This window comes from Herpailurus yagouaroundi, unplaced genomic scaffold (assembly GCF_014898765.1).
Source record: "Herpailurus yagouaroundi ecotype Mexico unplaced genomic scaffold, PumYag 199, whole genome shotgun sequence".
In the NCBI taxonomy this organism is placed as follows: Eukaryota; Metazoa; Chordata; class Mammalia; order Carnivora; family Felidae; genus Herpailurus; species Herpailurus yagouaroundi.
This window is the reverse complement of record NW_024412430.1, coordinates 12543911-12564284: the sequence shown is the minus strand read 5'-3', so window position 1 is coordinate 12564284 and position 20374 is coordinate 12543911. Positions and strand designations below refer to the sequence as shown.

Genomic DNA, 20374 nt, shown 5'->3' with positions numbered 1-20374 from the left:
GTTTTTGCAGGGAAGTCTGGCTGCACTGAGTGAGGAAAAACTCACGATACTCAGTGAGCTTTTGAGTGGAGGTGTAGACGAGAGCAGATATGGATCTGAAATTAAGGATGCTTACCGGACAGAAAGTATGAAGCTAGCACCTCCCTGCATCCGAGACTGGTTGAGTTGCATGCTTAGTTTGGGAGTGAGGATTCTAATGGGTTTGGGAACATCTGGCTTGGTCTGAATTGGCACGGGAAGCCTGGTCCCTGGTCACGGTGGTTGACAAGGCCCCTGGCATGCTGGGCTCATCTGGTGACTGACCCAGGGGCTGCATGGTCCCGACCCTTCCCCGTCTCTCCTGCAGACATCCTTCGGTTGGTCTCAAGCTCTGTAACAGCTCTGCCTCCATTGGGCATGACTCAGCTCTCTGCAACAGGACCCCAGATCTGGAGCATACCGCCAGGTCTGGCCTCAAAGTGAAGACTTCTCTTCAACGTGGCCCGCTCATGTCTGGGACTTCTCTTCTACGGGGGGTTGTTACATGAAGCAGAAGGGGCCCCCTCAAAGTGTTCTAAGCCTCGTATGTGGCGGCTCTAAGTTTAGGGGTACCATTTATGCATGGATCGGCCTCCTCATCAACCTCAGGGAGGGAGGGTGTAGACATATAGCGAAAACCAAAATAAAGAGGAGCAGAGGAGTGGCGGCCAGCTGGTTGCTCACCTGGTTCACAGTAGCTCCGACAGAGCCCTGCAGCACCATCTGGAGCATCTTGGCATCGGGGGGCTCCTGGTTAATGGCAACCGCTAACTGGAGGGTCTTCTTCTTCATGTCTTCAATGGCAACTTCAATTGGCGTCAAAACAAACTGAATATAAGACACAAGCGTAGGGAAGTCACCGTCTGGTCTCGTAAGCCACGGACGAACCTGGGGCTATGATAGACCTGGATCTGAAGAAGCTGGTTAAGGAGGCTTTCAGAGTAAGTCAAAATGTTCTGGGTGGGTGAAGAGGTAGGCGAGGCCCAACAGTTCTGGAACACTGCCTGTGTTCCAGGGACTTGGCATACATTTCTCGCTGACTACTTTAAACAGCCTCTGCATTCTGTCCATTTTACAGCAAAGGGGGGGATTTGTACAGTGAATTAAGTGCCACAGAATGACACAGGTCCTGAGGAGGGAGCTCAGAATTTAATTGCAATGATGTCCGCATTCAAAATCCATGTTCTTGCTACGCTTTTCAGTTTTCTTTCCCATTATTGAACAAGTTACTTGGTTTATATTTGGAAAAGGTATCAGAAGCACCGTGCTTAAAAGATTTTTTTCCCCCGCCATAATACATGATTTTGGCATTATTTATGTCTTGTCCAACTCACTCTGAAAGTGAATTCCTAGTCAGTAGAATCCTCTTAAGGGTCAATCTCCTAGTTGCCAAGTTCTGTGGGTTTGGGGTAGGGTCCTTTCTGAAAGTCACAGGGCCACCCTGTCCTCCCTTCATATCCTGAAGTCCTAATTTCCTAGTACCTCAGAATGTGACCTTATCTGAGACAGGGTCCTTATAGAGGTAATCAAGTTTAAGAGAGGTCATAAGGGTGCCCTATATGACAAGTGTCCCCACAAGAAGAGGCAACTTGGACGCAGAGATACACATAGAAGGAGAGGATATAAAGACACAAGGAGAAGAGAGTCATATACTAGTCAAGGAGAGAGGCCCAGAATGCATCCTTCCCCTCACAGCCCTTGGAAGGAATCAATTCTGCCAACATCTTGATTTGGACGCTGGCCTCCAGAACTGTGAGACCATACATTTCCGGTTCACGGTCCTCTGTTACGACAGTCCTAGCAATCTAACACACTGAGGTTCTCAAGGAGCTAGCGATGGCCAAGATAAAGCTGTGAGGACTCTTACTGGGACCATGAGTTTTTTCCTGTGCTTGGCCTCCCTGCCCTCATGTTCAAAAGTCCAAAACAATAAGAAATAGAAGAGATGCCTTCTAGACCAACCTCCACTTAATCAAGTCACTCATTCAGGACTTCCCTCACCTCCCGCTCTCTGATGTGGTTGCTGAACACCCTAGCCGGTGGGCAGTGAGCTCAGTCACTTCTGCTCCTGCCCGATGAGGTATTTGTTCATCAAAGTTCACCTCTGTGTGTTCACCCACTTGATGATGCCTGTTATGCTTGTTATTTTAATGACCTAATCTAATTAAATAATGCATAAGCCGATGAACTGTGGGTGTGGAAAGAAACAGAATTGTTTCTCTGAAAACCAAGCCGTATGCTGGGGCAGGGCATCATGAAAGTGAGTTGCTATAAAGATTCCTGTCATATTAGGTGTGCGTGAGACAACCGTAAAAGGCCAGGGGCGAAAAAGTCATGAAAATCCAGGACTCTGCCCTCGTATTGTTTAGCAAGTATCTCTAAGCTCCCCCTCTGCTTTATAGAAATGAAAACTGAAAATCAGGCACAGCGCATTACGGGTGGGGTTTATACAAGAGACACAGGCGAATTGTCATCGGCCAACCCCAAACCACAGGGAAGGCTGGGGCCCTCTATAAACTGAGTGGCAAGTAAATGTACACTTAGGTATTTTTAAGTAAAATAAAATGCTTACCCTATGCCTAATTTTGAGACACCTTCTTGATCAGTCCTATCACAAGCGGTTCAAAGTCTTCGGTACATAGAACCAGGGAAGGGAAAGGGGTCCTCGCTGTCAGTATGTAGACGAGGAAACTGAAGGGAAGTGAGTGTCTTGGGCAAAGCCACGGGGGGAATCTGGGACTAGAAGTCAGTTGGTCTCCTCCTCTACCTCGCACGGGGCCCTTCTTCCAGCTCACCACCAACTCATGGGGCTACTCGCATGCTGTTCCGTCTCTAACAATTAATAACCCAACTGTAAGCCTCCAAGTATGTAAAAATTCAAATATTTAACATTTCAGTGTATATTTCATCTAAACATATCATGAAGAGACACATGTTAAATACTATAGTCATGTCATTATATTCATATTAAAGATATAAATCCAACATGGAAAATACTTCAATATAAAGTGGTGCTATGAAACATGTAGCTGCCTATATGGGATTCCCTGGGGCCATGACTGTCAGAGCGTGACCCACCACCGTGATATCTCAAGCGTGTCCCTTTTTGGGCTCTCCCTCCAGTCTACCACGAAGGAGCACGGAGGAGGGGTATGTGTCACCCTGGGAGAGAGACTCATGCATTTAGTGGCGACCTCAGTCCGGGGGCCATTACCTCTTCCTTCTGGATGACGCCGATCCTGGTCTTGATGTAGGGGAAGGCGTGCATGGTGGTCAGGATGGTGTTCCTCCGGTATTGCTCGTGGAGCTCTCCCCGAGGCCGCCCCTCCAGGGTGAAGGGTGTGGTGTACATGAACCTTCGCAGATTGAAATTCTTCTCAAAGTAGGTGACCCTGTCTTTCATCTCATACTCATCAAAGTAGGGCTCCACAAAAGTGATTTGTATGTAGGCCTGGAGGGGAAAAGGTGGGGGAAGGAGGAGGTGAGCTCGGCTGCAAACCACCCAGGATGCACCGGGGAGGCATGCCAGAACACAGCACGGCTGCACCACCCCAGTGTGTGCACAAAAGCCACAGCAGCTGAGAACGTCGGGTCAGACGTCAGCCGCCAGGCGTCAGCCATCCCTGCTCTGCGCCCCCAGGGACGGGAAGGAGTGTGAGAAGGACGGGGCAGCGTGCCCGTGTGAGGTCAGATCCACAAGCTGCCCCTCCAAGCAGAGCTACCTCATCTCCCTGAAACCTGGGATGCAAGTTCGCAAACAGACAAGTTTTCCTTTTCGGCACAACTGTGACCACTGTTCACTTAGGAGAATGGCCACACGGAAGGAAACGGACAATACGGAGCATCGCCAAGGATGGAGAGGAGCTGGGACTCTCGTATACGGATGGCGGGAATGTAAAATGGTACCGCCCTTCTGAAGGAGGGCGGCGGTTTCTCACCCAGAGAGAAGACACTGACCATACGACCTAGGAATCCCACTCTGATGTGTGCACCCAAGAGAAATGAAAACTTCCGTGCACACTGTCCAGAGCAGACTTCATAACGGACAAGACTGGAAACAACCCAAGTGTCCCTCCCGTGGAGAATGGGGAAACAGGAAGCGGTACATCCATCCAACAGAAGACCGCTCTGCAATAGGGGCGCCTGGGTGGCTCGGTCGGTTAAGCGTCCGACTTCGGCTCAGGTCACGATCTCGTGGTTCATGGGTACAAGCCCCGCGTCAGGCTCTGTGCGGACAGCTCAGAGCCTGGAGCCTGCTTTAGATTCGGTGTCTCCCTCTCCTCTGCCCCTCCCCCGCTCATGCGCTGTCTCTCTCTGTCTCAAAAATGAATAAGCATTAAAAAAATGAAAACTAGGGGCGCCTGGGTGGCTCAGTCGGTAAAGCGTCCGACTTCAGCTCAGGTCACGATCTCGCGGTCCGTGAGTTCAAGGCCCGCGTCGGGCTCTGGGCTGACGGCTCAGAGCCTGGAGCCTGCTTTGGATTCTGTGTCTCCCTCTCTCTCTGCCCCTCCCCCACCTGCACTCTGTCTCTGTGTCTGAAAAATGAATAAACGTTAAAAAATTGTTTAAAAAAAATGAAAAATAAAAGTAAACATTAAAAAAAAAAAAAAAAAAAAAAGAGTACCACTCAGCAATACAAAGGAACAAACTGCCACAACATGGATGAATCCCAAATGCATCATGTTGAAATGACAGCAGCCACACCCAAAGGTCTGTATGGGTCCACTTGTATAGGTTTCCATTTAAGTGACATCCTGGAAAAGGCCAAACTACAGAGACAGACTGCCGATCAATGACTGTCAGGGGGCTAAAGGTAGAAAGAAGGGGCGTGGGGGAATGTTTTGGGGTGATGGAACGTTTCTTTGTGGCGGTGGTTACATGTGTTTGTCAAAACTCATAGAACTAGGGGCGCCTGGGTGGCGCAGTCGGTTGAGCGTCCGACTTCAGCCAGGTCACGATCTCGCGGTCCGGGAGTTCGAGCCCCGCATCGGGCTCTGGGCTGATGGCTCAGAGCCTGGAGCCTGTTTCCGATTCTGTGTCTCCCTCTCTCTCTGCCCCTCCCCCGTTCATGCTCTGTCTCTCTCTGTCCCAAAAATAAATAAATGTTGAAAAAAAAAAATTAAAAAAAAAAAAAACAACTCATAGAACTAAACGCCAGAAAGGTGAATTTCACCACATGCACCTCATTTTAAAATTCGCACGCACGTGCACATCTGCACATACACTAAAGAAGGGCATTTATTAAGAAAGAAGGCCTCTTAGGGGCGCCTGGGTGGCTTAGTTGGTTCAGTATTCGACGCTTGATTTGGGCTCAGGTCATGATCCCACGGTCATGGGATCAAGCCCTCATTAGGCTCTGTGCTAACTGTGGAGCCCGCTTGAGATTCTCTCCTTCTCCCTCTGCCCTTCTCCCCTGCTTGCGCATGCTCTCTGTCTCTCTCCATAAGAAAGAGAGGAAGAACAAAAGAATGAAAAAAAAAGAAAGAAAGCCTCTACAGAAAAAAAAAAAAAAGAATGACAATGACCATAGATCCCATAACACCCGCCCACTGAAATGGATGGAAGACATAATTGACCTCAGACTGTAAATCGCCATTTAGTGTGATGAAGTCCGGCGGTTATTCTGGGGTCAGCTTCTCATCTAGAACTCTCATAACCTGCCGTGGGCATTTGAAAAGAGGGGAACAGCGCACCCCGCATCAGGGACATCGCTGGCGATTCTACGCAGCGCGTGCTATGGGCATCCATCTTCCAAGGACCTCCGACACTTCTAAGCTTAGCTCAGCTCTTACCACACTTACTACTACAGGCCTGGACTAGGGAAGGTGTCTGAAGTGAGCAAGCCTTCTGAAATATGTAGAAAAACAAACTCTTAACATTTGGTCAATTCCTCCCTACTTGCATCATCTCCTGAGTGTCCTGGAGGACAGAAGCGAGGGAAGGGTTTGGACTCTGGCTTCGCAGGCCTGCCAGATGGCAAACACTCCTCTGTCCCCCAGCGTGTAATAAATGCCTTGAACTTGCATTATTCCCAGCAGCTTAGACAGCCTCGTGGACATATCTGTCTAAGAGGTGGGCTGTGTAGGAAGACAGCACCCAGTAATGCAGTAAGGAATGCAGCTTGTCTTTGTCTGCCTTTCCTGGCACAGAGTTTCCCAAACCCTTGGAATTTCCTGAGAGATAGGAGTATCTTTGTTATTCTAATGAGGTGACTCAAGCTTGGTGGGTCCCAGGATGGGGGCTGCTCACCCAAAAGACCAATCATGTGATTAGAGGGTTGGGACTTTGGGCTGACTTTGGTCTCTCCCAGGGAGGGGAGGTGGGGGCTGGAGACTTAAGTAATATGGCCCGCGAGTTAACCGATCATGCCTGGACGTTAAACTCTGGACACCGAGGCTCCATGGAACTTCCTGACAGGTGGACGTATTGAGCTGCTGGGAGGGGGGGACACGCCTAGATTCCACAAGGAAGGTGCACGGAAGCCCTGGGGTCTGTCCCAGACTTTGCCTTATGTGTACCCTTTATCATAAAACTAATTGTCTTTTTCAAAAAATTTTTTAATGTTTATTTATTTTTGAGAGAGAGACAGAGCATGAGTGGGGGAGGAGCAGAGAGAGAGGGAGACACAGAATCCAAAGCAGGCTCCAGGCTTTGAGCTGTCAGCACAGAGCCTGATGTGGGGCTTGAACCCATGCCCCGTGAGATCATGACCTGAGCTGAAGTCAGACGCTTAACCCACGGAGCCACCCAGATGCCCCTAAAACTGTAATTGTCTTAAGGCACTTTCCCGAATTCTGTGAGTTATTCTAGTGGATTACCTAATCCGAGGGCTGCCATAGGAACCCCCACGTTTACTAGCCCTTTGGTCAGAAGTGCAGGTGGCCTGAGGCTAGTGTCAGAAGAGCCTGCAACTTGTGGAGGGTGACACTAGCTCCCGGTGGAGAAAGTCCAACTGCACGCGGCACACCCAGCTGGGGGTGGGACAGAATACACCCTCGTGTGAAAAGTGAGGACACTGAGGCCCGAGCCCTTTCCATCATTCCCCCAACCGCACAGGGGCCCTACACGGGGCCGGAAGAAATTCCTGCAGCCTAAAGAAGGGGGCCACTACGTGGCAGTGAGAAGTGTGCACCTTTTCAGTATGTCTGAAGGTGAGAGTGTAAAGTTTGGAGAGAAAGGCAATAAAGGGCAATGATGAAGAGGATGGGTTTGAGGATGACAGACTCTGAGCTTGAGCGTTGGCTTTGACACTTGCGTGATCCTGGAATGCCACTTACTCCTTTTGTACGTCAGTTTTCTCCTCTGTAAAATAGGAATAACAACACCTACTTCAAAGGGCTCTCAGAGGATGAAATGAAATGAAGTAAAGAAAGGGCCTGATGGAGTGCCAGGAACACAGTTGACGTTTAATTAATGGTAGCTCTTATTCTGGTTCCTGCCTTTGAGTACGGTTTCTTTATGATCTAACCATTTAATTGCTGAACCCTAGACAAAAAAGTATGGCTGCACTTAAGTGACTTTGAGAGCCCAGAGAGGGGTCATTTTATGTTCTTGGCATAAGAACAAAGAGAATCAGAGCCCGAGGGTTACTTTTTGTAAATTTCCCCATACCTTGTTAGGATCCAACTTGGTTTTGTCCACTGGAGCAGAGTCTTTTATCACTTCCACAAATTCTGCACCAAAACACTGACCATAAAATCCCTAGGCAAGAAGAACCAACAGATTATAAAGGTGACCTAAATGTAATGCAAGTCTTTGAGTCTCAGAAGCGGAGTCAGTTTGGAATAAGTGTAAGGAAGATTTTGCTCATTGATTATTGGAAGTTCTTCTGAACTAATGAGGCAGGGTCAGCATTTCTGGAGACAAAAATAAAAATATAAGGAAGTGCAGCATGGCAAACTGACATAGGCTTCCTTATAATAAGTATGCTTGAGGTCTGATTCAACCAATGTCGTCATATTTCCTGAGAAGCTTCAGGGAATGGCACAATTTCCTTCTTGCCTTTCGTATCCCAGGAACTTGGAGGTCCCCAGGCTTCCCAGAATGTGACAAACCATACTCCACAAGAAGACAAAATATATACTTCTAGTTCCATGTTGGAGAAACATATTAGGGAACCAAGTGGCCTGGGGTCAATTGCTAGTTTTCCTTCTCATGAGCTGAATGACTTTGGACAAGTTACCCAACCACTCTGGGCCATGGTTCCTTTGAGTCAAGTAGGGACTGAAGTCTCTTGTCTTATTTGCCATGGATGGATAGCGTTAAAGGACAATTTGGCAACTAAAGTGTTTTAAATTTTACAGTCACGAAAAAGAGTGAATTCAAAGCAATGGCAAGAAGGCATGAGGAAATGAATCTTGAGCTAATTGTAAGCAGTTCAGGGAACTCAGTTACTCAGCCTGAGAGGGTTTTGTTTGGCAGGCACCTCTTGACTTTCCTTCTGAGTTCTAAGGGCTTGGCCCTTTCAGTGTCTGCTTTTCTCACTTTCCCCTGGGCTGTTTTATTTTTTCTCCATCCGTTCCTCCAGGAACATGCTTTGGTTTTTTTCTGCTACATTATAGATCAAATGTAAACAGCAGGTTTGTGCTTCCAGCCTATGAGGTTAGACAGTGACTCTGAAAATCCATAGAGGAGGGCTCCTTGGATCAGCTCAGCAGGAAGAGGGCTATTGGGAGTATCTCTGTGTCAGAAGTGGGATGTGTTGTCCTGTGATACCAAAAGGATGGCCATAACATTTTCTAAGGATAACTCAGTAATCTGGCTGGATTCAAAGTCAAGGTAATAATCTTCAAACTGAGGGGTGCCTGGGTGGCTCAGTCAGTTGAGCACCTGACTTTGGCTCAGGTCATGATCTCACCGCTCATGAGTTTGAGCCCCGTGTCAGGCTCTGTGCTGAAAGCTCAGAGCCTAGAGCCTGCTTCCAGTTCTGTGTCCCCTTTCTCTCTGTCCCTGTCCCACTCATGCTCTGTTTCTTTCTCTCAAAAATAAATAAACATTAAAAAAATAAAAAACAAAACAATCTTCAAACTGAAAAACTATTACTAAAGTTTCAAAAGAATTATAAGAAAGCACGTGACAACAAGTGGCTTTTAGATAGTCTTGAAAATAAATAATCACCATATAAATTTATAAACTTTGATAAACATACACAGAATCTTAGGGAAAATTTATCCAAATCCTGCTTTACCTTAGGACCTCACCTAATACCTTCATTTTATACATGCAATGTGGAAAAGTTTTATACAGATCAACGATGAATCCATAACTCTTTTTTTTTTGTAATAACCCACTTTAACTTGCTTTTGTGAAGTATATAATATCAAGCAATTTTCTTACCTCTAGTCTGTGAGAAATCTCAGGTAGCTTGGTAATGGCAGGCTCTTTGTAAACGAATTCCTGCTCATCTAAATCCCCAAATTTGGATCCATAGAAACCAACTCGGAAGTAGGTTCCAAACATTCTCTTATGACCCTAGTGAGCAAAATAAGAAAGCCTCTTTTTAGCTAGGAAATTCTCGAAGATCTACTGGTTTGGAAAGGGCAGGAGTCTTTCACTGTTGTGTTACAAAGCATTTTATTCCTATGGCTAACATAAACCAAAATCACTCCTTTAAAAAAAAAATGTAATGTTTATGGAATAAACTTTGGAAATAATAACAATCAAAATGCCACAAAAGATTTCTAGGACTTATTTTAAGTGAATTTAAAGGATTTTCACGTTTCCTGGTTGTAAAGTAATTCAAGCTGCTTTCTTTCACAGTCTGCACTCTGGTCCTCTGTCTATTACCAGGCCCTCTCCATTTAGTAGGTGAGAGCTACAGTAATGATGTGCTCCAGGCCAATCCCTCCCTAGAGAGGAAGCAAGGCTAAGCATCTCTGGAACAGGGTCACCTGCTGCCAGGTAACAGGACCCACTGGCCAGGGTCCCCAACTACCTTGCTAATGATGCTGTCAAAAGCCTTCTGTAGCTTGTCATGTGTGGAGGTCAGCTTCCGGAAGTCTCTATGTGCTTCCAGGATGGGAATGACCAGCTTGTAGACCTCGTTAACTGTCTCGTACAGTCCTCCCTTGAAAAGAGAAGAAGAAGAAGAAGAAGAAGAAGAAGAAAAGAATTTAATCCCTTGGAAAGTTAAGAAGAACATTCAGGGCGCCTGGGTGGCGCAGTCGGTTAAGCGTCCGACTTCAGCCAGGTCACGATCTCGCGGTCCGTGAGTTCGAGCCCCGCGTCGGGCTCTGGGCTGATGGCTCAGAGCCTGGAGCCTGCTTCCGATTCTGCGTCTCCCTCTCTCTCTGCCCCTCCCCCGTTCGTGCTCTGTCTCTCTCTGTCCCAAAAATAAATAAACGTTGAAAAAAAAAATTAAAAAAAAAAAAAAGAAGAACATTCAGAGTTTAGTAAGTGCTGGAGAACGGATTACTAATTGGCACCACGATATTTTAAGAGCAGGAGTGATGTCTGAGCTTCTCTGGAATGGCTGGAGCGCTCACACTGAACTAGACACATGCTAAATGGTCCTTTACGATAATGTTAACTGGGAAGAAGGGTTTTCAAGGGATAAAAACAGACAGGAGATTGGCTGCAGGGAACAGTAACTATTCAGGAAGACAGCTTCAGCGTGTTTAAATGTCATCAGGGGTCACTCTGTAGCCCAATGTTCAACGCATGCCTGAAAGGAGTTGGTAGGGTTCTAACTAGTTCACTTTCTTGCATTTTAAGAATAAAACAGAAGTATACTGCACTTTCTCTGAATCCTGAAATGGAAAGCAGAAAGAAGAAAAGATAGTAAAACAATAATTAAAATACATAGAGGGCGTAGGGTAGGAAACTTAGAAATGAAAGCAGAAAAGAAAGAAAAATATAAACACAAAATTGGATCAGCGAAACACAGTGATGTATTAGCTATTTACAGGGCTTAAAAACTGGGGGCGGTGAGGGATTATCAGAATAAAAATGGGCAAGAGACTTTCTTCCCTGCCCTGAATCTCACGGACTTAATCTACCTATTTTGTCTCTTATTAGGGGTGGTTAGACCCAGACTAGGGGAATGGGGGGAGTCTCAGCGGTGTGGGCCCCCATAATTCTCCGAGCTGGTCCTGGTTTGTGACAAACTTGAGCATCACCCAGTTGTCAGGAAGGAAGACGGTCGATCTATTCCGTCCCTCTCTTCCCAGAGGCTCTGCCCCCATGTTTATCTCCATGAGAGGGAAAACGAGGGGGTGAGAACCCACCTCGTCATTTGCGGCGTAACCCTGGGCGGGTCATCTCACCTCTCTGCGGCCTAACCTCCACCCTGTTAAAATGGAAATAATGCAGAGATGCTGTTGCCCAGGCAAAGAGCCTGCCATGAGGACCAGAATACTGCAGCGATGAAAGCTTTCTCAGCTCCCTGGAGAGCTGATGAATTTGCATACGTCAAAGTCATGGTGGGGGGGGGGGGCACCCCGCCCCCTGAGCATCCCAGCACCAGGCGCGCCTCGCTCGGTGGTAAGGCTGCATCCCACGAGGCGCTCAGTCCGCAGGGAGGCCCCGGGGTCTCTGTAGGCACTGACCGTGCTGAACAGCTCAGCTGCATGCTCCAGGAGGCCCACCAGGCCGCTCTCGGTGAAGTACCGGCCCGAGCACACACCGTCCTCGTCAGGGGACAAGGTGTCATCAGAGACCGCAGACTCCTCCAGCACGTTGGAAGAAATATTCTGAAAGAGATCGCACTATAAGCCCGGAGAACGGGGGAGCCACCCTACGGAGAGGTACCACAGGGACCCACGAGGCAGCAACGAGGCAGCCCACGTTCAAAGATCCTCACCCAGCCTGTGATTTTACCAGGTCTGTAATTCTACCCAGAGGAGGCTCTGGCTGCCATTCATCTTGAAAGTACACTGAGCAACTGGTCTTCGAAACTTACAGTCGTGTTTTCTTTTTAACCATCAGGACGTACGTAAAGGACATGTACCTCAACGTAACAATGGTTGAGTTACTTTTGTGAAACGACCCTATGGGACATCCAGCAGGGATCATGTGGTTTTTTTTTTTTTTGTTTTTTTTTTTTTAATTTATTTGTTTTGCGAGAGAGCATGAGCCAGGGAGCAGCAGAGGGGCAGAGAGCGAGGAAGAGAGAGAATCCCAAGCACTCTCCACGTTGTCTGCACAGAGACTCAAACTCACAAACTGGGAGATCATGACTTGAGCTGAAATCAAGAGTCAGATGCTTTACTGACTGAACCACCCAGACATCCTGGGGTCATGGCTTTTAAAAGGCAAAGGCCAGGGGTGTCTGGGTGGCCCAGTCGGTTAGGCGCCCAGCACTTGGTTGTGACTCAGGTCATGATCTCATGGTTTGAGGGACCGGGCCCTGTGCTGAGGGCATGGAGCCTGCTTGGGATTCTCTCTCTCTCTCTCTCTCTCTCTCTCTCTCCCTCTCCCTCTCTCTCTCTTGCCCCAAAATAAATAAACATTAAAAAAAATAAAAGCAAAGGCCAATTAACAGTTAGCTAGACTCCTTGTTTCCATAGCCAGGTGAACCTCTGGAGTATAATGCTACTGACTTGACTTTCAGGCGAACCGTCCTATAACAGCAAGTGAGAATGTCCTCTCTGTGGACGTGTTTATGGCAATGCGGAAGTTACCGTTGTTTTCGCTCATTTTGTTCCTATATACAGCTTTCCCTTTACACAAACCATAGAGTTTAAAGTCTCCAGCAGGGAGTACAGTAACCAGGGCCAGGGCCAGCGTGAACCAAGTGAAAAAACCAAGAGCACAAAATTCAGGGAGGCACTCACTCTCAGGGTCCTGTAAGTAATGACTCTGAACTCGTGTGACTCTAAGAGTGAGTGCTTCCTTAAATTCTGACCCTTGTGTGCCTCTCTTGCCTCAGCCCCTCTCTGGTCCTTGCGGTGACTCTCACTCTTGACATCTTAAGAGTCGTTTTTTTCAACCTCACAGCTGTGGAAGAAATGCACATAGAGCGTAAAAGACTTGGGAAATCCTCCCAGCTTAGAGATTGCAAACAGGTAGCACACATGCCACTCTTTTCTATTCCTACACTCATAGCAGGCATAACTAATCAATTATAGCACCACTGAACTGTGGTTCAATAGGTTTGAACTGCACGGGCCCACTTACGCACATTAAAAAATACATATTCGAAACATTTTTGAGATTTGCAACAATTTGAAAAGACTCACAAACCATGTGGCTTAGAGATACCAAGAAGAAATTAAGGAAAAATCAGGTATTATTGTAAGGATACAATATATTATAAATATAGCATACAAAATACATATTAATCGACTGTTTTTGTTACCAGTAAGGTGTCTGCTCAACAGGGGGCTATTAGTAGTTAAGTTTAGGGGGAGTGAAAGTTTCATGTGTATTTTTGACTATGTGGGGGGTACCCATGTTGTTCAAGGGTCAACTGTAGTCTCAAAATTTTTTCCAGCATAGCATTCCAGTCGGCCACTAACTGACCAGAGTTGGCTTGAGAAGAAAAATCTGCCTGCCTCCTCGCCTGGCTAGCAAGATCAAGGGAATCAACCTTAGCAATCACAGAAGAGAGCTGTCATGGTCCTGTATCGTCACATCCCAGACTGTACTGCAGTTTTAGGAATATAGGAGACTCTCAGAATCTCTTGAGCCAGTCTTTTTCCAAACCTGGTCTTTCTATTATGATGTTTCCAGATTGGAATAACAGAAGGTACAAGGGATTCCGCTACAAGAATCTAATATTAGAACTATATGCAATTTTCTACAGGGACAGGAACAGATCTGAAGTAAAGTGGCTTTATTGGCTGTAATCAGAGGAAAAGGATTCTGGCAGCCTTTCCTGGCTTGGGAATCAGGGAGGCAGAAGTAACAGCAGCATCTGAGAATGTATCCATATCTACGTTTGTGGAATAAACACTGCTCTCTGGGGCATAGAATTTCAACGATCTCAGGGCCTTGGAATTCAGTGGCCTCAAGGTTGTTTTCCTCGCACAGATTTATCTATCTCCGGTTTGTAATTCTTTTCCAAAAATTCAATTCTACTGGAGAACAAGGTTGAAAACTAAAGCACACAGTATTTAAAAAATCAGCTCTGGACATCTGTGGTCAACGCTGTCCTTCACCTTTCTGCAAACTAAGGAACCATACTCCTGGCACAGCCCTCCGCTCTAGTCCAGCCAATCAGAGCTTTCCATCTCTCTAGCCATTACGATTGGTTCAGGGATGAACACGTGACCCTGTCAGAACCAATAAGATCCACTGAGACTTTCCTGGGACCTGCTAGCCATGAACCATCTCTCTATCCTCTTGGTCTGGAACCAGGGAAGGCCTTAACCTAAATACTTCTCAGCGAGTACGGGAAACGTCTGCCCAATGAAGTCGACATAAGGGAAAGCAGAGACAGGAAGCAGTGATGCCAATGAAGTTTGATGACATGGTTTGGGGCCCTCCTTCCAATTTGGCAGGTGCTGCTAACGGCTCACCTCCCTCAGGCAAGCTGATAAATTCCATTTCCACCTAAAGTCGGTCTAGGCTAGGTATTTGTCACTCGCAAGCATACGTTTCCAAAAAGATCTGGTATGTGTTCCTTGAGAGAAGGCAATTGGCTCATAGGCAGGAACACAATTTGGCTCTTCTTCCGTAGCTGAGAACACCTACCTCACCGTGTTCTGTGCACCACGAGGACCTCATACTTCACAGTTCCTTCTGCCTTCCCCTTCCTGGTCCTTCTGAGCTTCTCACAATCCCCCCGTTAGGTCACATTATAACCACTCCTAGCATCTTGTACCTCTTTATTACATTTACCATAATGGTAGTTCAATAAGGAATCGAATAAGGAATCAGTAAGGAATAAGGAATCAATAAGGAATCAAATAAGGAATCTGATGTTGCTCTCCCTGGCTAGAATGTAAAGTTCATGAAGACACAATAAATGCTCAGTATCATCTAGAAGAATAAAATGAATGGATATGGATGTATGAGAAATAGAGCTATCTGCCCCCGTGCGGAAGAAATGTGGAATTCTGTTGGTTCTAGAATAACTATTCTATCTTGCCTTGGCATAGCTTACTATAAGCACATCAACTGCATTCTAGGTGAAATTAGAATTATTAAGCTTACCAAACATGAAAGTCAATAATGAAATGCCATTAAAACTTAAGTGAACAATAGCAAATAAAATATAGTAACTGTTGGGGGGCGCCTGGGTGGCTCAGTCGTTTAAGCATCCAACTCTTGATTTTGGCTCAGGTCATAATCTCATGGTTCATGGGTTAGAGCCCTGCATGGGGCTCTGCACTGACATTGCAGAGCCTGCTTGAGAGTCTCATCCTCTCTCTCTCTCTCTCTCTCTCCTCTCTCTGTCAAATAAAATAAATAAACATTTAAAAAAATAAAAAATATATAGTAACTGTGAAAAAGGCAGAGAAGAATGTTAAGAAATAGTTCAGTTAATGAAACACGAAAGGAGGGTGATAGAATTCAACATTAAGTAAAACACCTAAGGATTTTCTGGGAACTGAAAGAGTAGCACTTATAATATTTATCCTTGATAATATCAAATGGTGAAAATGAATGTGATAAAAGAAGCAGATACCTCTAAAATGATTTTTATAGCTTTCTTCACTTTTATGTGAATGAAAATCAGATGTGATATTTTTATGATTTTTGGATAAGAATTTCCCTTTTGGCTTTTATGACAAACATTTCTGAATTGAGCATAGAGTTTATTTGCTGAGAATAAAATGTTAGAATAAAGCATTGTTATCAAAAGCCATAAGAAAAGAGGGGTTAATAATAAGAAGCAAACAGGTGAAGAGGTGAACAGAGTTCTAGAAAATCCGAAGCTCCCGGCCCCCCAGCAACAGTTCCAGGGACTTCTTCTCGAAGCCTAGGGAAGATGTTCTGAATTGTCCTCTCCCTCTGGTTCACACAGCCATCACAGAATTGTGTTGAAGAACAATAGTGGAAAAAAGCCTTTTATAAAATCAGTCATGTAGATTCAAGCAAAGATAATGCAAACACTTGTAAATGACTGCGAGTCTGGCTTCAAAAGGGCTCTGTTACTGAACTGTATTGTTCATGGTTTCAAGGATAGTCATTTCTGCAAATTAAGTGTCTCTTAAAAAGGTACTCATAAAACTTTTGTTTTCTCTAAAGACCGTATTAAACTATTTGGCAGAACCTGTCCAAGTGACCACTGAGCATTGTAGCCCGAGCCAACTTTCAGGCCTGGTAGACCACTTTCCTTTGCTAACTATGGGTCATATTCAGATTATCCCAAGAAAGTACTGATTCAGCTCCTTTTTTCTCTTCCCGGCTCGATGTGGTTCTTCCTTGATTTGGGACTAACGTGTGGGACACCACAGACTTGGGGCATCTGATCAAATGAACGGGCCACGAGGGAAATCATTTCTCCCGTGTTTGGAAAGTACTTTCACAGGTGTCCGTGTACTGCACCAACTATAAGTCTTTGAGAAAGAGCTTAAACGAGAAAAAGAAAAACTGTGGTCTCAGTGTCTTTATCTGTAAAGTGGGAGTAATAACACCTTGCCTATGTGCTGGCTTCACGGGTTGATGGGGAGGGTCAAATGTAATCATGGATCTGAGTGTTTGGGAATGTCTACGGGGCCTATCAACTCCACATTTATTGTAAACAATTAACAGATACCCCAAATGAGATGGTAAAGCAATTAGAAGAGGCAAATGTAATTCGCTAAAGCAGGGTTTTTTCATCCTCGGCACTACTGATTGATGTTTGGGGCCAGATGATTCTTTGTGGTGGGAACTGATACGCATCATAGAATGTTCAGCAGCAACCTTGGCTTATAGGTGTCAGAGGTAACCCCCACTTGTAACAGCCAAAAATGTCTTCAGAGACTGTCAAATGCCTTCTGGGGTTGGAGGCAAGACTGCTCCCCCCAGGTGAGAACCCCTGCCCTAAAGGAAAGGCTGAACTTGTCCCCCACCTGAAAGCTGACGCTGCCCACGGGCAGGTAGCTGTGGTCCTCCAGCATGCTCAGATACTCGGCCACCAAGGCGGCCGCGTGCACCAGGCACATGGCGGCCTCCGTGTAGCACTTCTTCTTCATGTGTTTCTCTGCCATGTTCTGGAGCCAGGTCAGCCGCAGATCAGGAGATGTCTGGTAACTTTTGGCAATTCTGAGGGCATATTGGGAAGGTTTCAGGGACAGCTGGCTAATGACACTGTTTTTCTGCTGTGGATGCCACTATTTCCCCCAGGAATCCCCCCCTCCCAAGAGTTTCTCCCAACATGTTCAGAAAATGAGAGAAAAAAACCCCAAACATTTATCAGTCCAGCTGTCTTCATTCCAGAGGTAGGGTGGGCTGGACCCCAAGAAACGGCATTTAATTGAAGTTTCATAGGGAAGAAAAAGGCCTAAAAAAATGATGTCTATTTTAACAGATCTCTAGCAATTTCCTTCCTTTTCTTTCCTTTCTCTCAAAATAGTAACAGAAAAGTACCACCCTTCTATTACCTCACATCAGAACACATTTATTTCTATGAGTAGTTTCTCCTGAACAAGGACCATAAAACAAAGCGTCGAACTATAAAATAAATTATGATTTCTAAATACAACTGTACACGTATGTCTAAATATAATTGGGGGGGAAACATATGGAAAATAATTCATATGACAAAAGATAGTTCTTTTCTCTCATTCTTTGGTAAGTAGAAGATACTGTTGTAGAAGATACCTCACTTTAAATTAGGGACATATTTCTAAAACCGTGTGCATGGATTAACCCACTCTGAATGATTAATTTCTACCAATTTGTATATATACTTTTGGATGTCATCCAAAAGAGCGTCCCCACATGGCTTATGCTAATTACACCAATGAGAACTCCATAGGAACAAACCCCAGACCCTCAAGTGACACCTTTTGGTTTTATCAGAAAAATTTACCTGTACATGAGATCCATAAGCATCTCAGGATCTTCCTGAAATTCCCTCATTTTCACCGTGTCATATAAGATGCTATTCAGATTGCAGAGAAGTTCCTCCACCTGAAAAACAGTGTATACCTCTAAATGATCCTGGCTTTGTAATCCATAGCAACAAGTGAGGGGCTGTTTTGGAAGGTCAAGGGGTAACCATAAACATTCTCCTCTATGGGAGCAGAGCTCACAGGTGTAGGGGAGTCTAGATGGACCCTCTGTGGCCTTCATCTTTACAGGACCGCATGATTCTGAGGCTCAGATGTGAGTTGGTGCTTGGGATCCATGAATTGGCCCTGAATCCTTATACTATCCTCCCTCTTTTTCTTTAAATGAACTTGAACTTTCGTGTGCAACCTGAAAAGCCCTAAACTGTACTCTGGAACGTCAGCGTGTTTTTTTTTTTTAATTTATTATTATTATTTTTTTATACCAAATAGGAGTCAGTTTAGGACTTCAGCTTAGGTTTCATATGTATATAATGTTATATATTAAATACACATGTACACATAATATTTACATATCTTATGTATAATATAGAGCTGTTATATAATTATATATTATATGTGTTATATAATTACATAGTATACACACACACACACACACACACACACACACACACACACGTACATATACACAAGCTTATAATCGGCTGATCCCGGACCCATGCATGAGACAAGGCATGCTCTTCTGTCTACCTGGGTGGGGAAAAGAGTGGCCTGCATGGCTGTGTCCTCTTCTGCATAGGCCAAGATCGTCCTCAAGGATCTCCTCAGGTACTCCTCATTAAAGTCTGGTGCTTTGCCCACCAAAGATGCCAGAGACATGGTTACTTGCATCTTTACTCTGGCAAAGTTCTGCAGCAGGAGAAAGACGAGATGGGACAAATAAGAGGCATGGGGCTAGGAGATCGTGGAAGGCATTGGAGCCAGACACCAATAACTCCCCAGTGTTTCTGTCACCCCGTCTCCATCATTTCCTTTTCCCTCAATGAAATGTGAGCTATACTTTACAAGATGCATACTGTTGCTTAAATGGTTTAAATGGATACTGCTGTGACATAAATCTGTCAGCTCCCTTTAAATTTTCATCGAGGACTGGATGGCCTCCATGCTGCAAGGCAGGAAGGTGCCTGCAAAGCCGGGTCTCCAAGATGTATGCTTTTGTGCCAAGATTCCTCTTCCGGGGACTTTACATAAACTGCAGACAGGAACAGGATCTCCATGGCCACGTTTTCTGAGCTTTTGGACTCTGGATAGGCAGAGACTCTCTGTTTCTCCCTCCTTTCTAGCCCTATGGAAAAATACAGCCATCCTGGGAGCCCCTGAGGAATGTCCTAAATATTTCAAATGGTTATGCCTAACATATTTTGCGTGGGGGGGGGGCTGCTTTTTTTCCCCAGGGGCGAATTTATCTTTTAATATCTCTTGAGCATATTCATTAACAGGACCACAAATGTGAGTTCCCAAAGAACATACCAAAATCTAGATAAACTAAAGTAAAGGGAGACGGTTCCCCAATAAAGCCGAATTCTGATGGCTGCCAAGCTGCAATTAAAAGCCAGTGTAGATGACACTGATCATTTCAAACCCTCTTCCGCAGGTCATTGTGGCACCACTCAGCAGAACTGGGAAACCAGACAAACGTTTCTGAATTCCTAACCTGCCTGCTATATTTCTTTCCACAGAAGCCAACTTCTAGCCTACATACATTCATTCCTTTTTTACACTGAAACACACAGATGGAAGCCACTGCATCATCGGTCTTCATGTTCGTTTCGGGTCACAAATTCAGCTCTGCTACCCATCTACGTCGTGGATTGTTTTCTTTCACGAGGGACACGAGTACACGGCAATCCCACCACCTCCCCCTCAACCAGGGCTTTGCACTGACTTCCTCTACTGACTCTGGGGCCCCCGGCCGGTCTGGGCTCTTACGCTGGTGGCTCCAAAGCTGAATCTCATGAGGAGGTAGAGGGTGGCACAGGCTTGGGTCCGCGTGACGTCCATGCTGCTGCTACAGTGATGTAGCACTCGCTGACACAGGTCTGCACACTGTTCCACCTCCTCCTCAAACAGCAGGTCCCCGAACTAGGAGAGACACAGGGGCCATGAGGCGTCACTCGGCACCTTCATATGCTTTCCGGGCCGGGTGCCTGTTGAAGGAGGCCGCGTCTGCCGGGACAAGCAGAAAGCCCAGAGGAGCTCACGCACTGCTCCAGAAAGATAACGAGCTCCTTGAGTCAGAAGATGAATTGAAGCGACGGAGTCGACTTCAGATTTAATTATGAACGGCACAACTAAGATCAGGGCTGCGTGATTCAATGGCATCGCGTGGGCCAGGTTGCGTTCGCGGGCAACGTCACAACGCTGAAGGAATTATCCTGAGTTTACGGGGCCCCCTGGAAATGACTGGCGAC

The 20374-nt window shown here is 45.9% G+C and overlaps 1 protein-coding gene across 5 annotated transcripts in view; it reads right to left on the bottom strand.

Annotated features, from left to right (window-relative positions):
• The window catches only part of DOCK8 (dedicator of cytokinesis 8), a 176049-nt gene that overhangs the window by 13311 nt on the left and 142364 nt on the right, over positions 1 to 20374 (bottom strand). For 3 of the 5 annotated variants that reach the window (XM_040449418.1, XM_040449421.1, XM_040449419.1), the window contains exons 35-44: positions 19893 to 20045; positions 18654 to 18812; positions 17924 to 18024; positions 16962 to 17154; positions 11565 to 11708; positions 9953 to 10084; positions 9355 to 9489; positions 7630 to 7719; positions 3233 to 3469; positions 703 to 846 (exon numbers count right to left, since the gene is read on the bottom strand). In XM_040449418.1, coding sequence (XP_040305352.1) covers positions 703 to 846; positions 3233 to 3469; positions 7630 to 7719; positions 9355 to 9489; positions 9953 to 10084; positions 11565 to 11708; positions 16962 to 17154; positions 17924 to 18024; positions 18654 to 18812; positions 19893 to 20045 — 1488 coding nt within the window. Of the gene's footprint in view, positions 1 to 702; positions 847 to 3232; positions 3470 to 7629; positions 7720 to 9354; positions 9490 to 9952; positions 10085 to 11564; positions 11709 to 15597; positions 15970 to 16961; positions 17155 to 17923; positions 18025 to 18653; positions 18813 to 19892; positions 20046 to 20374 lie in introns of those variants that run through there. The other 2 variants (XM_040449422.1, XM_040449423.1) reach the window with 2 other exon arrangements.